This window comes from Chaetodon trifascialis, chromosome 12 (assembly GCF_039877785.1).
Source record: "Chaetodon trifascialis isolate fChaTrf1 chromosome 12, fChaTrf1.hap1, whole genome shotgun sequence".
NCBI lineage: Eukaryota > Metazoa > Chordata > Actinopteri > Chaetodontiformes > Chaetodontidae > Chaetodon > Chaetodon trifascialis.
Genome location: NC_092067.1, coordinates 7,069,105 through 7,092,110, shown reverse-complemented (window position 1 = coordinate 7,092,110; position 23,006 = coordinate 7,069,105). Strand labels below are relative to the sequence as shown.

The window sequence follows — 23,006 nt, the reverse complement described above, 5'->3', positions numbered from 1 at the left end:
TTTCACATCCTTCACAGCAACAATCAGTGTGTCAGCTTCAAGCCTTGAACTGTGACCTGCGACCTCAACCCCTGACAACAACAAATACTGACATCTGATGCCAGTTTGGCTTTGTGATCATTTGCAGGAGCTAAATGAGATATTGAAAGTTTTTGGAACAGAAAAGCATTACTGGATAACAAGTGATGTCATTTATTCCCACTGCTAATAAGTAATTCCCAGGAAACAAAGCTAAATCTGCATCTGGAAATCATCCGTTCATCCATCAAGCGGTTTTCCCACCAACAGCCCCGCTACTGCAAATACTCACAGCAGACTGGACACAAGGGTTTCCCTCATTTTACATGTTAAGCCATTTTTGATGCCGGGGGGGGTCAACTTACGAGATGGCCTCGATCATGTCCAACCCCATCTCCACACAGCAGTGGGCGTGGTCGGCCCTGGCCTCTGGCAGCCCAGACACACAGTAGTAGCAGTCTCCCAGGATCTTGATCCGCAGACAGTGGTTTTCCTGTCAAGAAAGAACAACTTACTTAAAATGTACACCGACTCATTATCTAGCCACTTTCACATGGCATAAGTTCATGCATCCTTCAGTATCAGCGGCTGTCGTACATGGTGGCGTAGAGCCTGGGAGTTTTAGCATGTGTGTGCCTGGGGATTTGTGAGAAGGCTCTTAAATATGTACTTGATGGCTGTGTACACGATATAATGCTAAAAGACTGAGGCTAAAGCAACAAGATCCAGGCACAACGTCAGCATCCTCACCAGCTGTTCATCCATGTCATGTATATGAGGGAGCAGCATTGTGCATTTCAGTGTAAAGCTAGTTCTCCGCATAGCATGGTATAAAAAATAAAATGTAAAAATCATCAAATTTAAACTAAATGTTATTCGTTACAGGGCTGCACAGTGGCGCAGCAGGTAGTGCGCGTGCCTCACAGCAAGAAGGTGAAGTTGAAGTTGCATGTTCTTCCCGTGCATGCGTGGGTTTTCTCCGGGTACTCCGGCTTCCTCCCACAGACCAAAAACATGCTCATTAGGTTGATTGGTGACTCTAAATTGCCCCTAGGTGTGAGTGTGAGTGTGAATGGTTGTGTGTACAGTATGTGTCCTGCGATCGGCTGGCGACTGGTCCAGGGTGTACCCCGCCTCTTGCCCATTGACAGCCGAGATAGGCTCTGGCCCCCCCACGACCCCGAAAGGGATAAGCGGAATAGAAGATGGATGGATGGATTATTCGTTACAACATTATTTTGAATTGTTTTGATGAAATGTTTGGATTTTTACTCCAGAAAAATGTGCTTGGACAAGCGATACAGTGGTTAGAGTTAGGCTGTGCTTTATTGTTCGTATTCTCAAACAGAGTGCTTCACTTTTACAAGAGAGAAGGATTTGAGGATATGAGGAAAAAGACACCATGTTGCTCTTCCTGTGAATGTTTATCTCCAATAAAGTCAATATGTTTAGCTATCAGCATGATAAATGTGAGTGTTTCATCCTCATTCCCTGTGAGAGAGAAGAAAAATAAAACGGATCTCAAATTTAGCCTACGACTCCCTGACTTTCATTGATCAATTCATTTTTCCCACAATGGTATCAGTTTGAATCCCATAAAAAAGACGTTTTTATATTTAGAAGCGTGGAACATTTCCTCTGCATGACGCATGTTTACTCAAACAGGTTCGAAAGATGAAGAGATATATTTAGAAACTTTATTAGAGATAATCTCTTCCTGTTTTCATCCTGCACTATGTTTGACACTGTATTAAAAAAAAATTAAACAAAGAGACATTCATGAGGACAGCTGCAGATTCTCCTTCTGTTTTCAACAGCTGATATAACTACAGCAACCACGGAAGCATTCGGCTGAAAGTTGCCAGTTAACAGGGCCACTTGTTGTGCTGCTCTCTTACTCTAAGTTCTGATAATGCTGCATCTTGACTCAAACATTGATGTGTCCACAAACAGTGAGTGTGTCGGTCCTGAACAGATATTCCCCAATGTAACCTGTAACCCTACAAAATCATGTAGAAAGCTAACATGCCCACTGACTTTGGATGTAATAAGTATTAAAAACAGACAAAAACAGTGGCATAGAAGGATATTACAAGGAACAAAAGGGAAATAAATAGGATACAGGATAAAAAAGAAAAAATCAACTATGTATATGTACATTATGTACAGATTATAAAAAGACTAAGTAAAAGAGTACTCTACCGATGCCATATGTTGAATTGCACTTGAGAAATACTGTTGCCTGAAAAAGAACATTGAATTGCAAATTGAGTCAGAAAATGGATAAAAAATACAGTGTTTGTATTATTGCACAGTTGAAAAAATATACAACACAGTGAATTGCACAAGATTTAACAGATGTGGCATATATTAGCATAAATAACAGTAGTGCAATCTCAATGTCCAATCACTGGATGTTTACCAGTGTAATCCGTGGCACATTCCTGCTGAAGTCTATCACCATCTCCTTTGTCGTGCTGGCGTTTATGTGCAGGTGGTTCAGTCCAAACCAGCTGACAAAGTTGGTGATGACCTTCCTGTATTCCAGTTCATTCCCCTGTGATACGCATCCAACGATGGCTGCATCATCAGAGAACTTCTGGATGTGACAGCTGTCAGTGTTGTGTCTGAAGCCCGATTTGTAGAGGGTGAAGAGGAAAGGGGGAGAGCACTGTGCCCTGTGGAGCCCCTGTGCTGCAAACCACCACATGGGACACGCAGTCATGAAGCCTCACATACTGTGGTCTGTTGGTGAGGTAGTTGATGGTCCACTCAGCCAGGTGCTAGATTGTGTTGAAAGCACTGAAGAAGTCAAAAAATATGACCCTCACGGTGCTCCGAGTGTTCTCCAGGGGAGAAAGGGATCCGTGAAGCAGGTAAATGACTGCGTCTTCCACGCCAAAGCCTGGTCGATATGCGAACTGTAGGGGGTCCAGCTCGCTGCTCACCAGGTGATGGAGGTGGTTCAGTGCTTCATCAGGTGGGAAGTTAAAGCTACTGGCCTGAGTGGCTGGGCTCTCTGGGATGGGCAGTCTTTGGGATTGGAACCACACAGGAAGCTTTCCACGGGGCTTGAACTCTCTCCAGACTGAGGCTCATGTTGAAAATGTGCAGAATGACACCGCAGAGCTGAGCTGCACAGTCCCTGAGCAGGCTGGAGCTGATACCATCCTGGCCTGTAGCCTTCCTCGCCTTCATCTCCCTGAGTTCCTTCCTGCTTACACATGTCAGTCCACGGGTTAATCTGCACAAACACACAGTGTGATTCACACTGGTCTGAGGCCATCATCCAGTTGGTGTGCCAAATGATTGAGACCCATTTGCTGCCAATCAGTGTGGTAGACAGCCAGAGATTCAAAGAGCTAGTTCAATACCTTGAGCCCAAGTGTGTAATGTCATGGAGAGCTACTGTGACTAAACGCATTGAAAAACCCTTTGATGAGAGGATGAGCTAACAGTCAAGCTAGCCAGGGCAGACAAGCTTTGACCACTGACTGCTGGACACCTCTTACAAACAAAAGCAACCAGTTGTCAAAAGGTTTCTGTTATCTGGTAATTACAGTTTCTTACCAGGAAAGTCTGTAGACGTCTGACATATTCAAGTCTCTCCTGTCAAAATGTCTGGTGAAAATATTCCAGCTCTACACACTTGAATATATGTATAAAGTATGTTTTGAGATGGTTAATTGACGGCTTCTTTAAATGGAATCTGGTGGCCTTGGCGGCTCTTTCTGGTTAAACCAAGAGGATCTTACTCTTGAACAGAAAGGGATCCTTTCCTTAATGTTACCAAAAACTTAGACAGTCTGAGCCTGTCAGTGGCAAAAACAAACACTTTTAGTGGATGAACACTGACGTTGTGCAAAGACTTGGAGGGATCACATTGCCGGCGTTTTACGGCCAGCTGCAAAGCTCTCGCTCAACATTGGACCAATTTCAAACATAGTTGTCTCCATTAGTCATTTAGACACAAAACACGGGAAAATAGGGTCTATAAACACAGATAACATTTGACCAGGATTTATCTTTTTGTCTGTGACACTGAAATTGTCCAGGACTGACTGGGAAATGCAGTCCAGTGTGCTTCTCAGCACACAATTAACCAGTTAGTTACCAGTTAAAGGATTTAGCAAAGTGTCAATTGTTGCTCTACTGATATACATTAAATAATTAGAGTGCATGCTATTTCATGATGAATTGACTTTAGTTCTGTCTGTTTAAAATCAGGCTAGAAATCACAATTTCACAGATAAGAAATGATCTATTCCCAGTTAAGTAACCAATAGTTCATTCAGCCTTAAAATGAACAAGCTAAGCACAGTCAAAACGTCATTACTGAAACAAATGTACTCCGCAATGTGTCCCAGAAGTAAGCACACAATATAAATGTGCTTGTTTCTCAGACTTCTAGCAACACCTTAAAGGTCCTCTAATCATTATTTGCATATTAACAATGCATTAAATGATCCCATGTAATGTGAAGGGGTTCACTCACAGACAGTCACCTCTCTGTGGTTACCCTCAGCTCTGCAGAGCTTCTTGGTGTCTTTAAGTGCATTATTTTCATTTACAGCAAAAAGCTCTACCACTGGGTCACAGTAGTCACAGTGGAGTCTTTAGCAGCTAAAGAGCCAGATAGCTCTCTTACTTAGTGGATACCACACTACCTAAAAGGAGAGTGGATGTTGGACTTACATTCACCAGGAGGTCAGACACATTTATCCTACAGAAGGCTAATGTTGCTCTGTGTCTGCCGATTGTGTAAATAATATCAATATACTGTTTATGTCATCAACTTAATAATGTGATAAGATTTCAGTGTTGTGCATTTGGTCAACCAGTTGAATCTTTGAACCTTCAAACAGCTGAGAAGAGAAGAAGCTGAATTTGCAGTTGTGAAACACTGTTACATACGGACAGCAGGATTTCTACAATAGCTGTATTTTAGCATAGACGACACACAGAACTCAAAGACCCATTGGCAGTGTGTTGGACACTAATGTGTGTGTGTGTGTGTGTGTGTGTGTGTGTGTGTGTGTGTGTGTGTGTGTGTGTGTGTGTGTGTGTGATGTGTAGGGCTTGGGAGAAGAGTGTGTCTCATGATAGCCACCTGAGTATCTCTCCAGCACATGGCTCTTGGAAAACACAAAAAGCGCCACTGTGTAAAGAGCACAGACGGAGAATGTGTGTGTGCGTGCGCGCGCGCATGAGCGCACGTCCACACACAGATACGAGGCACATCTGGCACGGACATAAAAGTGACAGGAGCAACGTTTCTGCTTTATAATGCCATTATGCCCGTTTGACTCATAAATATTGATTAGCACATCATTTCACCTTTCATAAACAAATGACATACATCGAACGTTAGCTGGACAAACAATGAGGCTTCTAGATAAGAAAAAGAAAATATCAATATTCATGAAGGTGCCGTTCATGAAGCTGTGCTATCAACACATGTCTGGCTGCAGGATACTGATAGCAGACATTTTGGAGCTTAACATTGGAACTCTGTGGACATGTCTGTATTTGTGTTAGCACTGGATGGTATATATTCAATAGCTGTTTAATAGCTATTGAATACACTAGTTCCCAATCTGTTTGGCTAGTGGCCATTAAGAAAATAGCTATGTGCTCTTGCAATGCTGGTTGTTTGCAGGCTGTGACCAGATCACAAAGATCACAGACCCAAAGAACTCTCACCCCTCCTCAGATTGGTTCATTTAATATGCTTTAGAGGCCTGGAAAGAGCAAAATTATCCAATAACTCATAAGCAAAGATCGAAAAAAAAGACTGAAAGAGAAATTTCACCCTTCTGATTCATCTAGCGACCCTTTGGGTGGATCCTGACCCTGGGTTTGGAACCACTGGTGAAATGGAACCATACAGCATATGAGTATGCCTGATATGAAACACGCCACCGTTCATCTTTCACAACCTTGAAACTGTGTTGGGTTTGAACAAATGGATGCTGAGTGGGGCAGCTGCAGTCAAGCATCAGTATTCTGTTACTGTCCAGATCCACACTGGCTGCATCGAGCCCCTTGCTTTGCTCTGAGAGCACCATTCACTTTTAATGGAATAGTCTTTCCCATCCTGCCGTGGCAGTTCCATTGAATGTGCTCTCTAGGATTTGTCTCAGCACCCCCTCAGTCAACATGGATAAAATATTATGCTGATTAGACTCCTGAACGACAAGAACTTTGTCTTGGATTATTCAGCACTATATTATCAGCATTTCAATAATGCATCAAATATTCAATTGAGATGGTATAAATTTTGCGATATTTTCAGATTTTGTGCATATTGACAATGCTATCAGGCTACTGGGTTTATTTGAGCATCAAACTCGTCAGAGGTGAACCTTGAACATCGTGCACCAACAGATGAAGCTTTCACTATTACACTATAAGGCCAATAAAAGGACCAACGGTTCAAACTGGTAGCCTGATGAGAGTGTGAGAGCGGTACAACAGCTCTCCATGGCAATCAAGAGCCAACCATTAAGAGCCACGCACAGTTTGCATGTGTCTGTGTGCACATGTTAAGTAAGATAATGAATGCATTTCAACCTATTTGCTGGTCCACAGTTCTTTGGACAATTATCAGTTACAATTATCTAACATACGTTCACAACGTTCAGTAAGTCTATTGAGGTAAATAACTAAACAACCCTCAGTTGTTCACTCCATACACAGTCACAAGGGAAGGGAGAGGAGGGTTCTCAGGAACAGCAGAACTGTGATCAGGCTTGTCTGTCCTCAAATCTGATGTCACACAAGGTCTTGCCTAAACAAGCCATGTTTTCATTACTGCTATCTTTGAAAAACACCTCTGGGTATGTGTGCTGGGAGTTGGTTAATCAGTTCTATGTACTGTTACATTATCTGACCGCTGACATTAATAAGTCATTTTCTGCCTTGCAATCTTACCACAAAACAAATTTAAAGTGTATTAAAACACAAGGACAAAAAGGAAAATGTGAGCACAGAATGTGGCCTTTTCTATACAGTGTACGTGTGTGACTGCATTCTTACTGCTGCCAGCTTGTCAAAACGGGCGAAGAGTTCATTAAGAGTCATCACCAACTCCTGTGCCGTGCACTGGGATGCCAAACTGGTGAAACCCTCGATGTCTGCAAATAGGATGCTGCAGAAACACAAAGACAAGAGAAACAGAATTCAGCACTCTTCATTCTGCCAGTTTAGAAGGTCCAGCTCCCTCTGCCCTGCAGCACTTGGGCAGTGTTTGGCTCGTGAGGCTGCAGATGGATATGTGATACCTTCATGAGCAAATGGCATCACCCGCCGCTTCTTTTACCTTCCAGCAATGAGCTTTAACAGGAAGGTGTAGCCCATGGGAGCTTCAACTCAAACTGGGCCTCTCTGAGGATGCATGTACTGTAAACGTCTCTGTGAAGAGTGCTCTGGGTAACTTTAGATGCAAAGGCTCGCAGAAGGGTCAACGTGCGTACCTCCAAAATCTCAACTACGGACTTGTACGGACCTGTGCATCAAGCTGGTTGATCAGTTCCTGTCACAAAGTGGATTTGATAACAGAGACAAAAACATACAGTCCATAAACATAAAAGACAGAAGAACAGCCATGCGTATTCTGAGTGAGCTATGTGCGCCTCCGTACAGCCCAGAGAGGCATAATTCTAACCTTATTCCACCCATTTGCTTGCTAGTCAATCACAAGAACATGATCCCTGTGAGCAAAATCAATTCTGTTTGTTTGAATGTTAAGGCAAAGCCAGAGGGCTACTGGCAATCAATTCCCTGCACCACCCGTGGCCAGCCCAGCGTTTATCAGAGTCCCCTGAAGGACCCCAAAATGAAACTTATGACTCCATGCCCCAGCACACCATCGTTTCTACACTGGAGTTCAACCGGCCAGCCAGCTGTGTCCTCTCTGTGAGGAGTCTGCATCCTCTCCCAGAGCTTGCTTGGGTTTCCTCCAGGTGCTCAGGTTTTTTCCTGCAGTCCAAAGACTGGGCAGGTTAAGTGATGACTCTAAATTGTCCTATGGTGTAAATGTCTGTCTACGCATCAGCCTATGTAAAAAAAAAAAAAAAAAAATGTAAATTCTGTTTATTACATTTTTAGTTTTTCAAAAACAAATACACAAACATTACACAGTGAACAAACATTGATATTACAACAACAACTAACCCTAACCCTAACCCTAACACAAAACACTTGTGCATTAGTCCATACTATATGGTGCGGTCTATCATGAGAGTTAGTTCATGAATCAAACCCATGTCCTCTGGTCAAAGATAATAAAGTCACCAATTTAAATCCAGATTATAATCGAGTCCCAAAAGTTCCAGTGGCTTCCTCCATTTCTGCAGAAAAAGATGAGTCCTTCCATTGATACAAACAACAAAGTTTTTCCAGAGTCACAACCTCCGAAATCAGAGATTTCCACACAGATAGAAGGAGGGTCCTCTTCAACCCACTTTGCCATTATAGCTTTTCTTGCTAGCATTCCTGCTAGCTGGATTACATTTTCATTGCCTTTAAGAGAGGCAGGGACCTTCCCAAGCAGACACACTGCTGACCTGTTGCTTTACTAACACTTAAACATACTGCCTTCCAGAGTGCTTGGATTTTTTTTGCAACCTGGTGCCTATGCAAGATTTACATTTGGTGAGATTCCTGTTCTATACTTACTATAGATATGCGGAGAGATGTAGATATGATGCAAGAAATTCTGGAAGGCAGTCGTAAAATCTCATCCTATACATCATCATCTATTACACATTTAAGTAAAGTACACCAGGATGTTCTTAAGCATACCAGTTTAGCCAGGTTCAAGCTCAATATCTCAGAATGGAATATGGATATAAAGTGTTTTTGTTCCTTACAATTAATAAAAAAATCAATCTAATCGTTTGGGATCTCCAACGAATTGTTTTTTGTATACACAAAGTGCCTGACCTGTAGATATTTGTAAAAGTCTTTATTTGATATGTGATATTGATCTTTCAATGACTCAAATGTTTTAAATTTCGCGTTCTGAAAGAGGTCAAAGATTCTAACAATAGCCACTCTTTGCCAAAGTGTAAAGTTTGATCCTGTTCCCTGTAATGAGAGCTCTGGGTTATCTGTCAGTGTTGTTAAAAGGAGGAGAGGATGAGTGTTATTAAATATTTTCACACATTTCTTCCAAGCCCACAATACATTAGTTATTAAAGGGTTATTCTTAGCTGTGTGTGGAATTTCCTTCAGGCTTTACCCAACAGGTTCACAGGAGAAAAGGGTTTACATATAAATGATTCTATGTCTAACCAAGGGGAGTCTGTACCTTCATTTACCCACGAAGAGATAATCCTGGCTTGTGTAGATAGCATATAGCATTCTATATGAGGTAAGCTCCATCCACAGCTCTTTTGGAAGTTGTAATCTTGCTAGTTTAACCTTAGGTTTCCCGCCATTCCAAATCTACGTAAAATTTTGAATCTACAAAGTGTTCCTGCTTTGCCACAGTCCATGAAACGCTTGATGTCAAAACTCTCAAAAAAGAAACCATTGTGGCCTTTCAGTTTGATACACCCGGCAAGAGTTTAAATTCAGGAAACTGTCAGGCAGGAACTGAGAGAGGTAGGGGAGCCTGATTAAATGAGTCTGGTCCAGATGTATTACTGAAGGCAATGATGCGGGTGAAAGGTGTGAGACTGTGCCTTAAGCAGCCTTGTACAGTCGTGACTGAATGTAATACAATGCCTGTAATCTGTACTGGATATAGCATTTGTGCTAATGAAGTCTTGTCCTGGCAAAATGGCGTGTGGAGACACAGAGAGAGTGAGACCAAACACATTTGCGAGTAACTTGTAAAAAGTTACCTTCCCTTCCCTGAGAACAAGGTAAAGCGACACAGCAAAGGTCTCTGTGTGACTGACGCATTTTCATTACTCTCCTAACACCGGCACAGCAGCAGAACAGATGATCTCATCGGCCTGATTCATTTCTCCCAGAAAGCAGCAAGAGCAAAGGGACCGGGCTGGCAGGTATGGACAGCAGTGGTCTCAGCATTAGCTGTGGGACGCAGATAAAATCAAGCTTGTCCTGAATGGATTAAATTGTTCTGTGAAGCATCATAACTCTCTACCACTTATCTCGTGCTCTACATTTCTTTCTTCAGCATACTTACTCTCCAGTCACTGATTTTTCTCCTGTGGTGAAACATGTGACAAACATCATAAGTCAAACTCAGAAGACAAGACCGGCCTTGTGTCTTTTGCTGCTTAATACAGCCCAACGCCGTCTCCCTTGCAGCAACTTTGACTAATAACTCACCTGAGCTTGACTTGTGTCTTGTGGGATCTCCACTGTGTATTTAGATCTGGGCCTGTTGATCGTGGTTTGGGTAGGACCCATTGTTCCAAATAAGGAAGGTTTTAATGCCACAGTATGGTACAGGTATTTGTAGTTTTAGCATTTCCAATGTTTTCAGGCCAATTTGCTATAAACGTAAGCAGCTCATATTATTTGAATGGACCACTGTGTAAAATCAGGCAAACAAGCCATCAGCTGATATGTATCAGCTGACTCTTTCAATCACATTTGTACAAGTTAACAGGGCAGTGATCATAATTTGACAATACTGCCTCACTCTACTGATTATCCACGCCACTGCTGCTCTAATGCACGCTGCTTAGCCCGACCAGCTCCTCCACTGTACGATTATTCTGAATCACACTCAAAAATGTAATTAAATTTACCATGCTGAGGTAGCTCTGAGCTAATTGTCATCTGCAGTCCCTCGCACAGTTAATACATAGAACACTGCTGGGATTCAGTGCTGACACGTGTTTTAAAGCAAAGTGTACCATCATACCATGACATTTATACTCAGCAGCTACGAGCTCTGTCACTAAGCCCTTGATAAGAATAGATAGTTTCCATGATTTGTCATGTGTATATACAACAATGTAAATTAGCATTAGCATTTTTCATGTCTACACCATGATCATATTGTGGAAGATGTTTTATACAGTATATAAGATAAACTATATGGGGCCTAACTAATGCTTGTGGCACATCTGGTCATATCATTGGGAACTGGATTGTTATCTTTAACATACAGCATCCTCTTCATATGAAGACATCCAAGATAGTACATGTATTTCATATTATATCATATACTGTATACCTTAACAAGGAGTGGGTGGAAGTCATAATATTGGATTTTTTACTTTCTTGCATTGCAGCTTGCCATACTGCTGTTTTTTCATTATTCTTATCATTTTATCCATGAGTTGCATGACTCTGCTCCTGCAACAACCATAATTTCTCATGGTTACTTGTACAGTGATCCGCACATGTTGCATACGATTCACGTGTATGTTCCAAGCCTTGTCCCATTTGAGGTGAACATGTTCACAGCTGGATTATAAAATCCCAGGTTCAGAGAACAAATTGATGTCCAGCTATGTAATAACAACTAGCCTGGCAGCATGTCAGTGTCTGATTTTTTTCAGTTCTGATGAAAAAGTGGCTCTCTGAGTCAGACCCCCAGGAAGGACAAGACAGAGCTATTAATAAACAAAGGCTTGAGCCCAAACAAGCTCACATGGATCTCACAGGATAGGTGTCTTAGGAACATGGTGTATTTGTACAGTGCAGTATGTGTGGGTAGCATATATGCACATACAAATATGTGAGTTTGTGTTGCAGGTATGAGACATTCTTTCTGTCTGTATGTTTCAGGTTTTCTCAGGGTTCACAGATTTTTCTCTTGGCTGTCCACATGTCAAGAGCACTAACACGTTCTAATGAACCTGGGCTTCAAGATGCCGAATGTCCTGAGTTTGGTTCTGAGGTTGAAAAGGATTAAGAGTCCCCACTCTGGGGTACACATTTCTGAGAATAATTGATTGTTTTCTGCTGCATGGGAGGTCAAGGGAAACCAGACACTTGACCAGTGTGTCTGAGCTCAGAGACAGGTCTGTCTCGCTGGGTAGGAGAGGTGATGATTTAAGAGGAAGGACAGAGAGAGATGGCTGGACCAAGGAGGGAGAGGGAGGGAGGAAGCCATGCTCTGTGCAGACCCAGTAATGAGTGCTTTAATTCCCCAAAACCTCTTTAGATCCTACTTAAAAACAAGTGTCAACATTAGCCGCTGGTCCTCAGACTGAGGAGGTAGAGAGATGTAGGGAAAGATTATGAAAGAGTTGAGATTTGACTTGTTTCAGAAGTAAGAGATCAAGGCAGAGTAGAGCCGAATGTTTCATTAAGAAACACACATGATTCAAGAAAATCCAACTTCAACTAAAAACTTTCTCACTGATGTGGCAGATTTCAAGATTCAAGAGCACATGAAAATATTTAGAATGTGTGTTTATTCCAGTGTGAAAGGCAGATTATGCTCAATAATGCACAGATTTCCTGATGGATCATCAATCCCTCGCCACAGTCCCCACTGACACAGTGAAACAGCCTCGACCCACAGCCTGATGTAACAGCAGTGGCGACAGTGAGTGGTGAGCTACAAATGCAGGGGAGGGTATGAGAGACAGACCAGGGGTCTTTAAGTCCCATTTAATCATTTCTTTGGTGATGACATTGGACATTTTATTTTACATCTGATGAAACAAATTAAGCTGCACTGTAAGGGTTAACTTAAGGCGATCATTTTCCAACTGAAAACAGCACAAAGACATGAAAGGATTTAAAATTATAACCACACTGTCACGTGAAAATGTGAATGACTCTGAGACAAATCTATGATTCTTTGTACGCTTTCAGATCGGTTCATATTGTGGGGTAGGGACAAACAGAGCCTTTTGTGATCGAGTCAAGGGTGACTAAGGACAAGAAGCTGAAGAAGGCGGAATCACTCAATTTGAGGAGGAAAGATGAATGTCTGGTTCAACGCTCACGTTAGCTTCGTCCCACAAAAGTAGAGAAACATGATGTGCAGGTTTCACACAGATATCCACAGAAGACATGCCGAGCACAGTGCTTCATGCTAAACTGTCAATAAAAACCCCACGTTGCCATTGGACTGGAGGAATGCCCCTGCATCAGCAATCGATAAGTTCAGGCCTGTGCCTCAAGGGGCAAGACAACTGAGGTAGGATCTGGACTGATGAGATATGGATCACACGGTTATAGATAATATTAATTATAGATTATAAGAGCCTCTAAATAACGTGAAGCACATCTTCACGAGAGGAAGAAAAGGCAGTGGCAATGTAGACATTTACTGTGTGTGTCTTGACACTTCTTATTCAGAGGTAAAGAGAAACAGACTTTCAAGGAAAACTGGAAAAGCAGAAGACAATAGAGACAGCCCACCACCACAGACTCTGTTTTGGGTCAAGTCTCATCTGAACCAAAGCTGTTCCGTGCTGCCCTTGCTTGACCCTGTGATCCCCTCTCGTCTGGCACCGCCACCAGCCAATTGTCTTTTTTCTGCCCCCTCGGCTGCTTACAGTAAGCCCACTGCTCTGCTGGTGGCTCTCTAACCTCAGCCAGGAGAAAATCTCAAAACAGACCCTTCAGTCCTTTTCATCGGGGTCTGGTTCAGACTGTTTCTGCTTCTCTTTCTTTGTTTCTTACTCCGTCATTCCATTCACCCATGTGTATGACTCATCCTGTCTTCATTTCCTCTCATTTCCTTCCTCTCCACCCCTCCGTCTTCCTTTCCTATCTCTTTCAGATTGTTGGCCGACCTTGTTGCATCTTGTTCACTTGGGGGATCATTCGCAAACATTGTGTATTTATGGTGCTCTCTGTCATCTCATCTGTAAACATCTGGCATGTGGACACCTGTTTAGGATGGATACAAATCCTTGAAGCTCAATTTGATCTCATCCTGTAGGAAAGCATAGCGTCTAACAGGCTAAATACTCCTTTACGGTACTTAAACATCAAAGTGGCAGACTTGTGTTTCTGTCACCACAGTTGGACTCATCTCATCTTTACTTCTGTTCAAAGGCAGTGAACATCAGCTGATCTGCATGTTGAATGTCTGCATGTGTGTTGCTGTGTGTTCACCAAGGACACGTTCTCAGGTCAGGCCTCGCTCAAACAGCATCAGCAAAGCAGCTGCGTCACACACACTAACCCCACGTGTGTCTGCTGTGTCGATTCTTGTCCTTTCTTCAATTAGAACATGAAGAACAAAGGCAAGGTCAGCTCCTCTAATTTATGCAATGTTCTTTCCATGTCTTTCTCTTCAGGGTGCTGCTGGCCTACATAACAGCAGCCACAGTCGCAGTGTTCTGAACATTTCCCAAACGCTGACAGGGCGGCCCAGCAGCATCAAAACATCTGCCCCAAAGCCCTCTTGCATAATCGCTTCGTCAGCACACATTTTGGCCCCATTGCTGAACCAACAGGACACCGTTTTAGTCACAGGGACAAACACAAGTGGGATGCCACACTCTCAGGAAAAGGTATAGCAAAATGTTGTCACCATGAACACACGGAGGTACCATTTGTTCAAAGTCAATAGCATCATCATCAGTGGTTACCAACTAAGCCTTCAGATCTTAATCTAAAAGAATTAAAGAGTCAGTGATTTACCTTTAAACAATGATATGATCAATCTGGATTAAAATGTAATCCATATTCCTTCATGTCATTATTTAACCTGTGCATTCAAAGGACTTGGCATCATCCACGCAGATACTAGATTTATTAGATTCTTCAGCCTTGCTAACGGTTCTGTGAGGCTCTATCTTAACACATAGCGATGCTTTGAGCTAAATGCTAACATAAGCATGCTAACATGCCCACAATAACAATGGCTAATGTTAAGTAGGTGTAATGTGCAGCATCTTAGTTTCGCGTATCAACAAGCTAACGTGTACATTAGCATTAAATACCAAGTGCAGCTGAGGCTGGTGGGGATGTCATGGTCATAACCTGAACAATTGGAAGTTAATTTCGATTCTAGAGGAAAGATAAGGGGATCATCAAAGTGAGTGGGATCCATCACCTGGGCACCATGGATACATGAACAAACTTGTGTGCCTATCTATCCAGCAGATGATGAGATGTATTCACACAGACTGATCAACTATAGAGCCATTCCACCAGAGACCTTTTTGAAACGCAGCAGACTTGACTTGGATTTGGCCCTAGAAGGTTAAAAACAGCTCTGCAGTGTAGAAAGGCAACCAGCAAGAGAGAGACAGAAGTACCACCACATGTTCCTGATTCCTCACCAACATCCCTCTGCTTACTGTTTTCAGTGGGGTCAAGCTGGCAGCGCTGCTTAAGATGAACTGAACCAGGACTACAGCGGTAGATGGGATTCCCCCCCTGCACTGAGCCCATAGCTGACTGATTAAAGTATTGCAATATTCATATATCTGCAGTATTACAGACTGGGTGTCGGCCTTCACGTACCCAGAAAAAATGCTGTTGTAAGTTACTTCTAACTGCTAACCAAACCGAACATTTCCTACTGCTGCACATTGCAGGGAGTAATGGAACAAAAAGGAGAAGCCACAATGAGCTGCGAGGCGAGGAGCTGCAGGCGACGGGCTGCACACCTCCAACATGTCAGCAAAGTAACAAACTCCGTTCAGTTTCACTGTGCCCTGCTGCACCATTAAATCATCACAGTTAATGATGGAAAAGGGCCAATTACTGCCTGACTCAAGCGTCTCTCATACATCTGTTTCTGAGCGCCCAGGACTCCTGAATTAAGAACAGAGGACAGACTAGGAACTAGTGCTAATGCATATCTACTCCAGCAACAAGCTCCAGACCCCATGACTCCTTCTCCACCTCTCCACCTCCCTCTGTTTTCCCTCTTACTCTTTAGTTGTAGCAGTGGGAGCTGTCACTTCTCTTCCTGTTGTTACTCTGCCTCTCAGCAGAGTCCCAATTACCAAAAGCCACTGGCCGCTTCCCGACAGGCCACATCACACCTGGTTAGCTACCCATTAACCACACACTTATGACCACAGACAGAATTCAGCCAACCTTAGCCGATGTGGCTAATGTGCCGCCTACTCCCCAGTGAGTCACAAAGAAACCTACAGTAAGACACTCTAAAGTACCAAAGCAACTCCTCATCTTCTATTTCTCCTTGGGTGTCTCTTGGTTTGTTTGTTTCAGCTGAACATGCAGATTTCTATCAGTTTATCTCTTCTAATTATGAAAAATGTAACGTCTTCAGAGGTAGGAATGAGTTACAGGTCACTGAATTTTGGTCAAGCTTCACAACTGCAATGAAAACATCCACTGAGAAGCATGACCTTCTCGGTATGTGCCTCTTAATTGCAGATAACACAACTGTATCCTTATAATGGCCACACGGCTGTGTGGACGCTCATTCATAAGCGCTCATGTGGCTTGGTGCACATTGGTTTCAGTAAGAGTAATTCTATGACATGCCCAGGAAATTTCCAAATTTGTCACCCCGGCCCACTCCCCTTGCGGGACTCATAAAGGAATATTGAAAAATAATTTGCACTCTCAATTTCATTGAACTCTTAAAGCACCATTCCTGATAATGATCAGATTAATAGTAGTGAAAAGACCTTTGTGTACAAGAGCTCCAAGTACATGACCTGATGCTCTAACCACTGTGGATTCAAAGGGGCACATTAAAGTGATAAAGGGCTTGAATAGCACTTATTATGCATTGAAGATTGAGCTTCCACCTGACTGTGACAGCTACAGGCCATAAAACTCGCCCTGCACGGTTTGATACCCGAGCTGCTGTTGCTACACAAACACAAACACACAGAGTTACAACAGTGTGTTTCAGGGTCATCTTGCTGCAGTATTTTTGTACTCCACAAGGTGGTGCCAAACCGCACCACAGTTGTTCAACTGCATCTGTCCTGCCAGATTAAACAGTAAATAATATAAAATAATCTCCTTATTAGAGGAAACCCACATCATACGCACCCAAGTAAAACCACAAGGACCATGGAACAAAGACATGAGACTGAATGAAAACCAGAAACAAACAACATCACACCAAAACGAGCACTGACTAGGAAGAGGTCAAAGACATCAATTAGGACTCATCAACGACCAGTTTGCCACAGTGACAGGGTTTATGATCTTCTCCCCACATATGACCCCCGTTCTCACATTATGGAAATTCCATACGTACTGGGAATCCACAACAGAAGCGAGACATCAGCGGCATGTAAACGCTACCGAAGCATCTATTTGTTCAATCCTCACCAACTCCAGCCTCCATTCAACTAAAACTGTCCTCAACCAGCTGAGGAGACAGGCGGATTGTCTTCAGCAGGCGGAAAACATCAGATATTGACTGAACAAAAATGACTGTCATGTAGGCTCCATTAAGGGAGAACACAGAAAGAAAACTACATTGATTTTATTGATTGAATCATAGATTTTTTTTTTTTCTGTTGATGTCCATAGTGCAGCTGGAAAGCACGGAGTAAAACTGGAGGCCTTGATCAGTCATTTTAGATATTGCTCATAAGCTCTGTAGAATTTAAACTGAGCAGCTGCTGTTTCCAAGGCTAATAATGAACCTTCAAACTCGCTTACTCAGCGCTTATTCAGCAGATATATCAATGCTGCTGTTCAAGTTACAACAAATAATGACATGTTTCATATTTCCAGCCTTTATCTTCCTTCGCTGCAACTATCAGCAGGACTCCTGAGGTGTTGGAAACAGGTATTATTGACCAGCTGATTGCTCAGGAGCATCTATTGGTCTACACAGTGGTCGTTTGGAGAAAGTGACGATCAACATTTATGGATCAGCGCTAACCACTTACAGTGTTTATGTGAGCTGCTTCAGTTTTCTGACCACTTCCAGACCACTATGTAAAATGTTTTGGATCCACAAATATCATCTGCTGTAAAGCTGAACTGCGCTGCACTGTGTAAACCTAACCAAAGCCACAGAGCAAGCAGCTGCCCCGGCTCCACCTCCACCTGCTGGCTTTAAAGTAAAAGTGAAATGCAGCAAACATGCATCTGTCTTTGGAACGATATTACACCGTGTGCGCTTGCTGATGCTGTAGAGACATAAACGGCATGAATACTCTGGGAAAATACCATGCAGTTTACTGTCATGGCAACGGCTGCACTTCTCCCTCCTCTTCTGCGGTTGTCTGTGGGTGGGCTGCACCATTCAAGATTAATCTGGATTAAATCATGGTTTATTTTACTATTCTGCTGCACTAACATTTAAACGTTGCTTTGAACACAGTTCTTAACATTTCTTTTACACTGTGCACACTGAGGCAACAGAATAACTGATTGACCATCAGCTGTTCCCAGGACCTCTCTCTCCTCCTTCAGAAAGTTTTGAAGGTACGAGCTGGAAGGCTGACAGGCTGAAAGAGCAAACTTAAATATCATTAGAAATATTAATAATACTTCTACAGCAAGTATTTATTTAAGCAAAGATCAGGGTTAATCATAGTTTAGCTACATTTAGCTTTAAACTAAGCAGGTCCAATACTTATTTAAACGCTGGGGTGCACCAGAAGGTATTCAAAGATGAAAAACATTGAACATACATTTCCTGATGGCTTGTTGTGTCCCTGTGCTGTGCACCTCGATGTGTGTGCGTGCACTGACACATGGCTGGAAATGATCTGAGGAGATGCCAAGAGGGCGCAGGGGGGCCAGTGTTACCTGACATTGTCGTGCTTCTGGATGTAGATCTTGTGAAACATCATGTCCTCCTGTTTGGCGTTTATGTCAGCTTTCATCTCCATGGCAACATGACGGGGAAGCACGGAGAGCAGGAGACGTTCCTGCAAGAAAACGTGGGGGCAAAGTAAGTAAGTTAAGCAGCAGTGCTAAAAATCCTTCCCCTGTTTTAGTGAAGCTGGATTACTCTGGCCAACTGATTGAATAGGTGACCAAAGAAATCCAGCTTTAAACACGCAGGTTTGCAGGCGAGGCCATTGTGCAGACAAAAGTGTCAAACTGCCAGTAACATATAATGTCCAGTTCATTCAGGTGACCGACAGCTGGAGTGCGTCCAATGCTCGGATGACAACGCTGCTCATTGGTTTGAATCATCAGTACAAAAGATGAAGGAATTACAAGATGCAGTATGTCATTTCTCTCAATCAAAAACAACAATGGAAAATTGCGTGATGATGTCGTGAAGCACCACCTGATTGTGGAAGCTGTTGTCTCACTCTTAAACAATGATCACTGTCAATGAAAAAGAATAATCGTGCTCCATCGAGTGAGGAAAACAAACAACAGTAAACAGTAACTCAGCAAAATAGATAACGGAAGTCTAATCATTTTTAGACATTCATGCAGAAATGTTACATTATGCCCAAAATTCTGTTTATCAATGGTTGTTCAAGTTTATTCTTTCTAGATAAAGGATTTAGCAGTTTAAACCAGTTCCAGTGGGTCAATGTTGGGAGAAACTGGAAGCTGTGGTGCAGTGTTTAGTTCCCATTTGCAACAGCAAAGCATTCTGGATCTGGTAAAGCTCTTCTTTGCGCCTCTGACTGGATTCTTCTCCATAGCAATGGCCGATATTTGTCAGGCCAAACTGAAAAAACTGAGGATAAACAGGAAAGATTCAAAAAGGTCATTTACAGAAGAGAGAATATTTCCAGAAATCAGCAGCTTCCTCCACTTCACAACTCTGTTGCAGGGAGGTGCTGAGAGGAGATAGGAGAAAGTGTACATTTACAAAACACACAAAAGCGACAGGTGGAAGATGTTCCATTACCCAGCTACAGCACACCCCGACAGCACAGAGGGTACTCTGAACTAACAAGCCACAAATTGTCAGATGCACCGTTTTTTGTCCAATTTGAGATGAATTAAAAACAAAATAACAACCAAAGTGACTCAGCTGTGTGTCAGCTGTGGTGATCAAATGAGATGAGGACTTCAATAACATTCTGGGTTCTTTTGTCATAAACAGGTGAGGAAGAAACTGGTTGATTGTATAACGGCTCATTTTATTATTACATAGCTAAGTGTATGTTGCCCTGTATCTGCTAAATAACTTTACATGTTAACATTTGTAGTTACAGCTTTTAAGTGTATTATCAGCAAATGTCATTTATACACAATGTTCCTGCATTAAACATTATTAAACATTGAATGTAACATGTTGAGTGGCACTGAACACCTGACCACATGTCTGGTTCCTATCATAATTTATATTCTGGCATATACTTAAAACCGCAGGCGTTAAGCAATTTCTCACCAAACTGGTATTATTATTACTCCTACTAGCTGCCATTTCTCACTGGAATCCCATGTGTCGTGTTGGCTATGAGCATGTGGCCAGTAAAAATAAAGCCAAGGAACTGTGAGGATTGTGAGTGTTTCATACAAATTTAGATCTAATAAAGGGCATGTCTTCCAGCAACTAGTACCATTTTAAATACTGAAAATATCAGTACATAAACAAACATGAACATTTTTTGCATCTGTGCTCGCTCTCACCTGCTGCTGGTTTTCCCTCTGGGAGTGGAGGCGAGCCTGGATGCATTCCCTGGTCTCCTGGAAGGCCTGCCTCTGGGAGCCCTCTGCAGGGTAATGGGTGCACACTCCAACGATGTTGGTACAGGAGAAGATCAGCACATTGGACACTATCTGTGGAGGAGGGTGAGAGAGGAAGAGTTAGAGTGCAAAGAAGCAGCATCCATGTGAGCCAGAGATCACTCATGCAGTTTAAATGTCCCCAGACAAATGTCCCTACTGGGGACATGAAGCCCTCATCATTTCCCTCTCTCTCTCTCTCTCTCTCTCTCCTCCCTCTTGTTCTCTACCGACATAAACTACAAGTAAACAATCAATCCCTTTCAATTCAGCTAAGAGGTTTTATGCCCTGTTGAACATTAACCTTGTCTCTGCAGTTGGACAAAGGGACCAGTTTAGGTGCTGCTGCCTACATATCTAACACTGACAACTATACAGTAAGAACACAAAAGGGACTCTACCCAGTTCATCAGACCTCGAGCATTTGCATTGTCTCAACATGAAGTATGTGTAGCTCCACGTGTTCTTTCCACCAGGCTTTACTCACTTTTTGAAACATTAAAACATCATGTACAGTCTCAATAAACAGATTTACATAGAGGCCCAGCAATCATGCAGTAATGTGAGGATAAAACAGGTTGTTAACACATCATAAATTTGACCTACTTCTGTATCGACAGCCTGTTAATGACTCGCAACTTACAGCAGTGATTAAGACTGCGCTGCTGTAAGTGACATGGACAGAAGTTTGGTTCCTCTCCAACAGATTCACAGCTTCGTGGTGACTGATGACTGACACAGAACAATGTGTGTGCAGGCGTTTATGACACTGGTGCAGGAATATCAACTTAGATTTAGGTGTAAATCTGAACCTGGTCCCTCAGAATCTGTTTTCCATTTCAGCAGGATCAGCAGTTTGTTCTGGAGACTGCATACAAAGAGTGACAAACGTGAATTTTCAATCACAAGAAGAAACTTTCTTCGAGCTGAAACAATAATAACTGATTAGTGAATCTACAGTTAATCTACAACTATTTTGCTAATCAACTGATTTCAGCTATTTTTTTTTAGCAATAATCCTGAACTTTGTCTGAGTCTAGATCCTAAATTGTGAGGACAAAAGCATTTGATGTATGTTTTCCAGGCCTGCAGCTGTTTTCCCACTAACTGAGAGTGAAGCTCAGAGATTTGGGAGATTTCTGACATATCTGATAGAGGACTGGACACTAACTGATACCGGGATACAAACTACAGACTTATCCAAAATAGATTCAATCAGCTGCAGCAGTTGGTAGTATTTAGTAGGAGGAAGCCAAGTACAAAGCTGCAGGTACAAAGAGCAAAAAGTGAGAAAGAAAAACTGTCCTGAAGCTTGACAGTGAGGAGTTTGAGCTTGCTGCCAAAGAGTTATCATCTGTTCAAGACCATTAAGCAGAAAAACTGTTTTATTAGTTATTTAGTGACTAGATTATAAAGCCAACTGGGCTGACACAAAAAATATAGCCACATGCCATCACTGCAAACTGAGTAAAAGCAGGCTGAGCATTGAGCCTGTGGAACTCAACCTTAGCCACCGGTTTAACTAATGAGCAACTGACCGCATAGGAGCCAGTGTGACACGGGATCCAAACATGCATGTAATACATAAACTGTGCAATTACATACATGTTAAGCAGATTTATTACCGGCTTTCTGCAGTAACATGTTTTCTTTTGTAAAGGAGAAACCTGGCCTCAGTAATCGGGGAAGGTAATTAAAGAAACCTGATTCCCAGCTAGAAAACGCTGATTTCTTGGCCATGTAAATGGAAGCTAGTGGAACATAAGCTAACTATGAGAGGTGCCTGGACATCTGTGAGAAACACTTTGTTGGTGCACACTTGCATGTGTGTGCCCCACTAAAATTTCAGTTTGTAATTTGCAACAAATCAGTACCCTCAGGTTTCATAGACCCTGTCCAAGTTTCCACCTATCAAACAGCTTGCATGCTGTCATGTGTCCAAGGCACCAGCGCTAAAAGACATTGTTTCCATTCAGTGCCAGGCATACAGTGGGCCCTGGGACTGGCAGCCAGCAGCAAGCCAAAGCCAGCAGCCCATTCTTTTCATAGAGCCATTTAATGGGCTGAATCAGCCAGCTGAATCACATTCACACCACGGGCCTCTCTGTTGCCGGAACAAACTGAACAAACACAGCATGTCTTTATCAAGTCAAAAACCCCTCAGCAGGTCTCCATGCAAAACCGAAGCACACTCAGAGGGAGGAGTGGCTGGCAGAAGTGAGGCACGGCCGAGGAAAATTAAGAAACGAGGTGTGAGACGGAGAGAAGGAGGTGAATTTAGACAAGGTTACACTTTGCTATTTGTGCCTCTCATGTGATCTGCACTGACCCACAGCAGACAAATGACTTGTTGGACAAGACAGTCAACCATGACAAGCCAGAGCTTTATTTCCTGTGATGTTCTTTTTTTTGGCAGCCAAAACATTTATTTGACAGCAATAATCTAATAGCATTTCAGTCAGTGAAATTTCAGTCCAGGAACTGACCAT

General features: G+C 42.6%; 1 protein-coding gene across 1 annotated transcript in view; it reads right to left on the bottom strand.

Annotated features, from left to right (window-relative positions):
• adcy5 (adenylate cyclase 5) overlaps positions 1-23,006 on the bottom strand; it is an 83,363-nt gene that overhangs the window by 24,907 nt on the left and 35,450 nt on the right. The window contains exons 2-5 of the mRNA XM_070975767.1: positions 20,422-20,571; positions 18,625-18,746; positions 7,057-7,168; positions 384-511 (exon numbers count right to left, since the gene is read on the bottom strand). Coding sequence (XP_070831868.1) covers positions 384-511; positions 7,057-7,168; positions 18,625-18,746; positions 20,422-20,571 — 512 coding nt within the window. The remainder of the gene's footprint in view (positions 1-383; positions 512-7,056; positions 7,169-18,624; positions 18,747-20,421; positions 20,572-23,006) is intronic.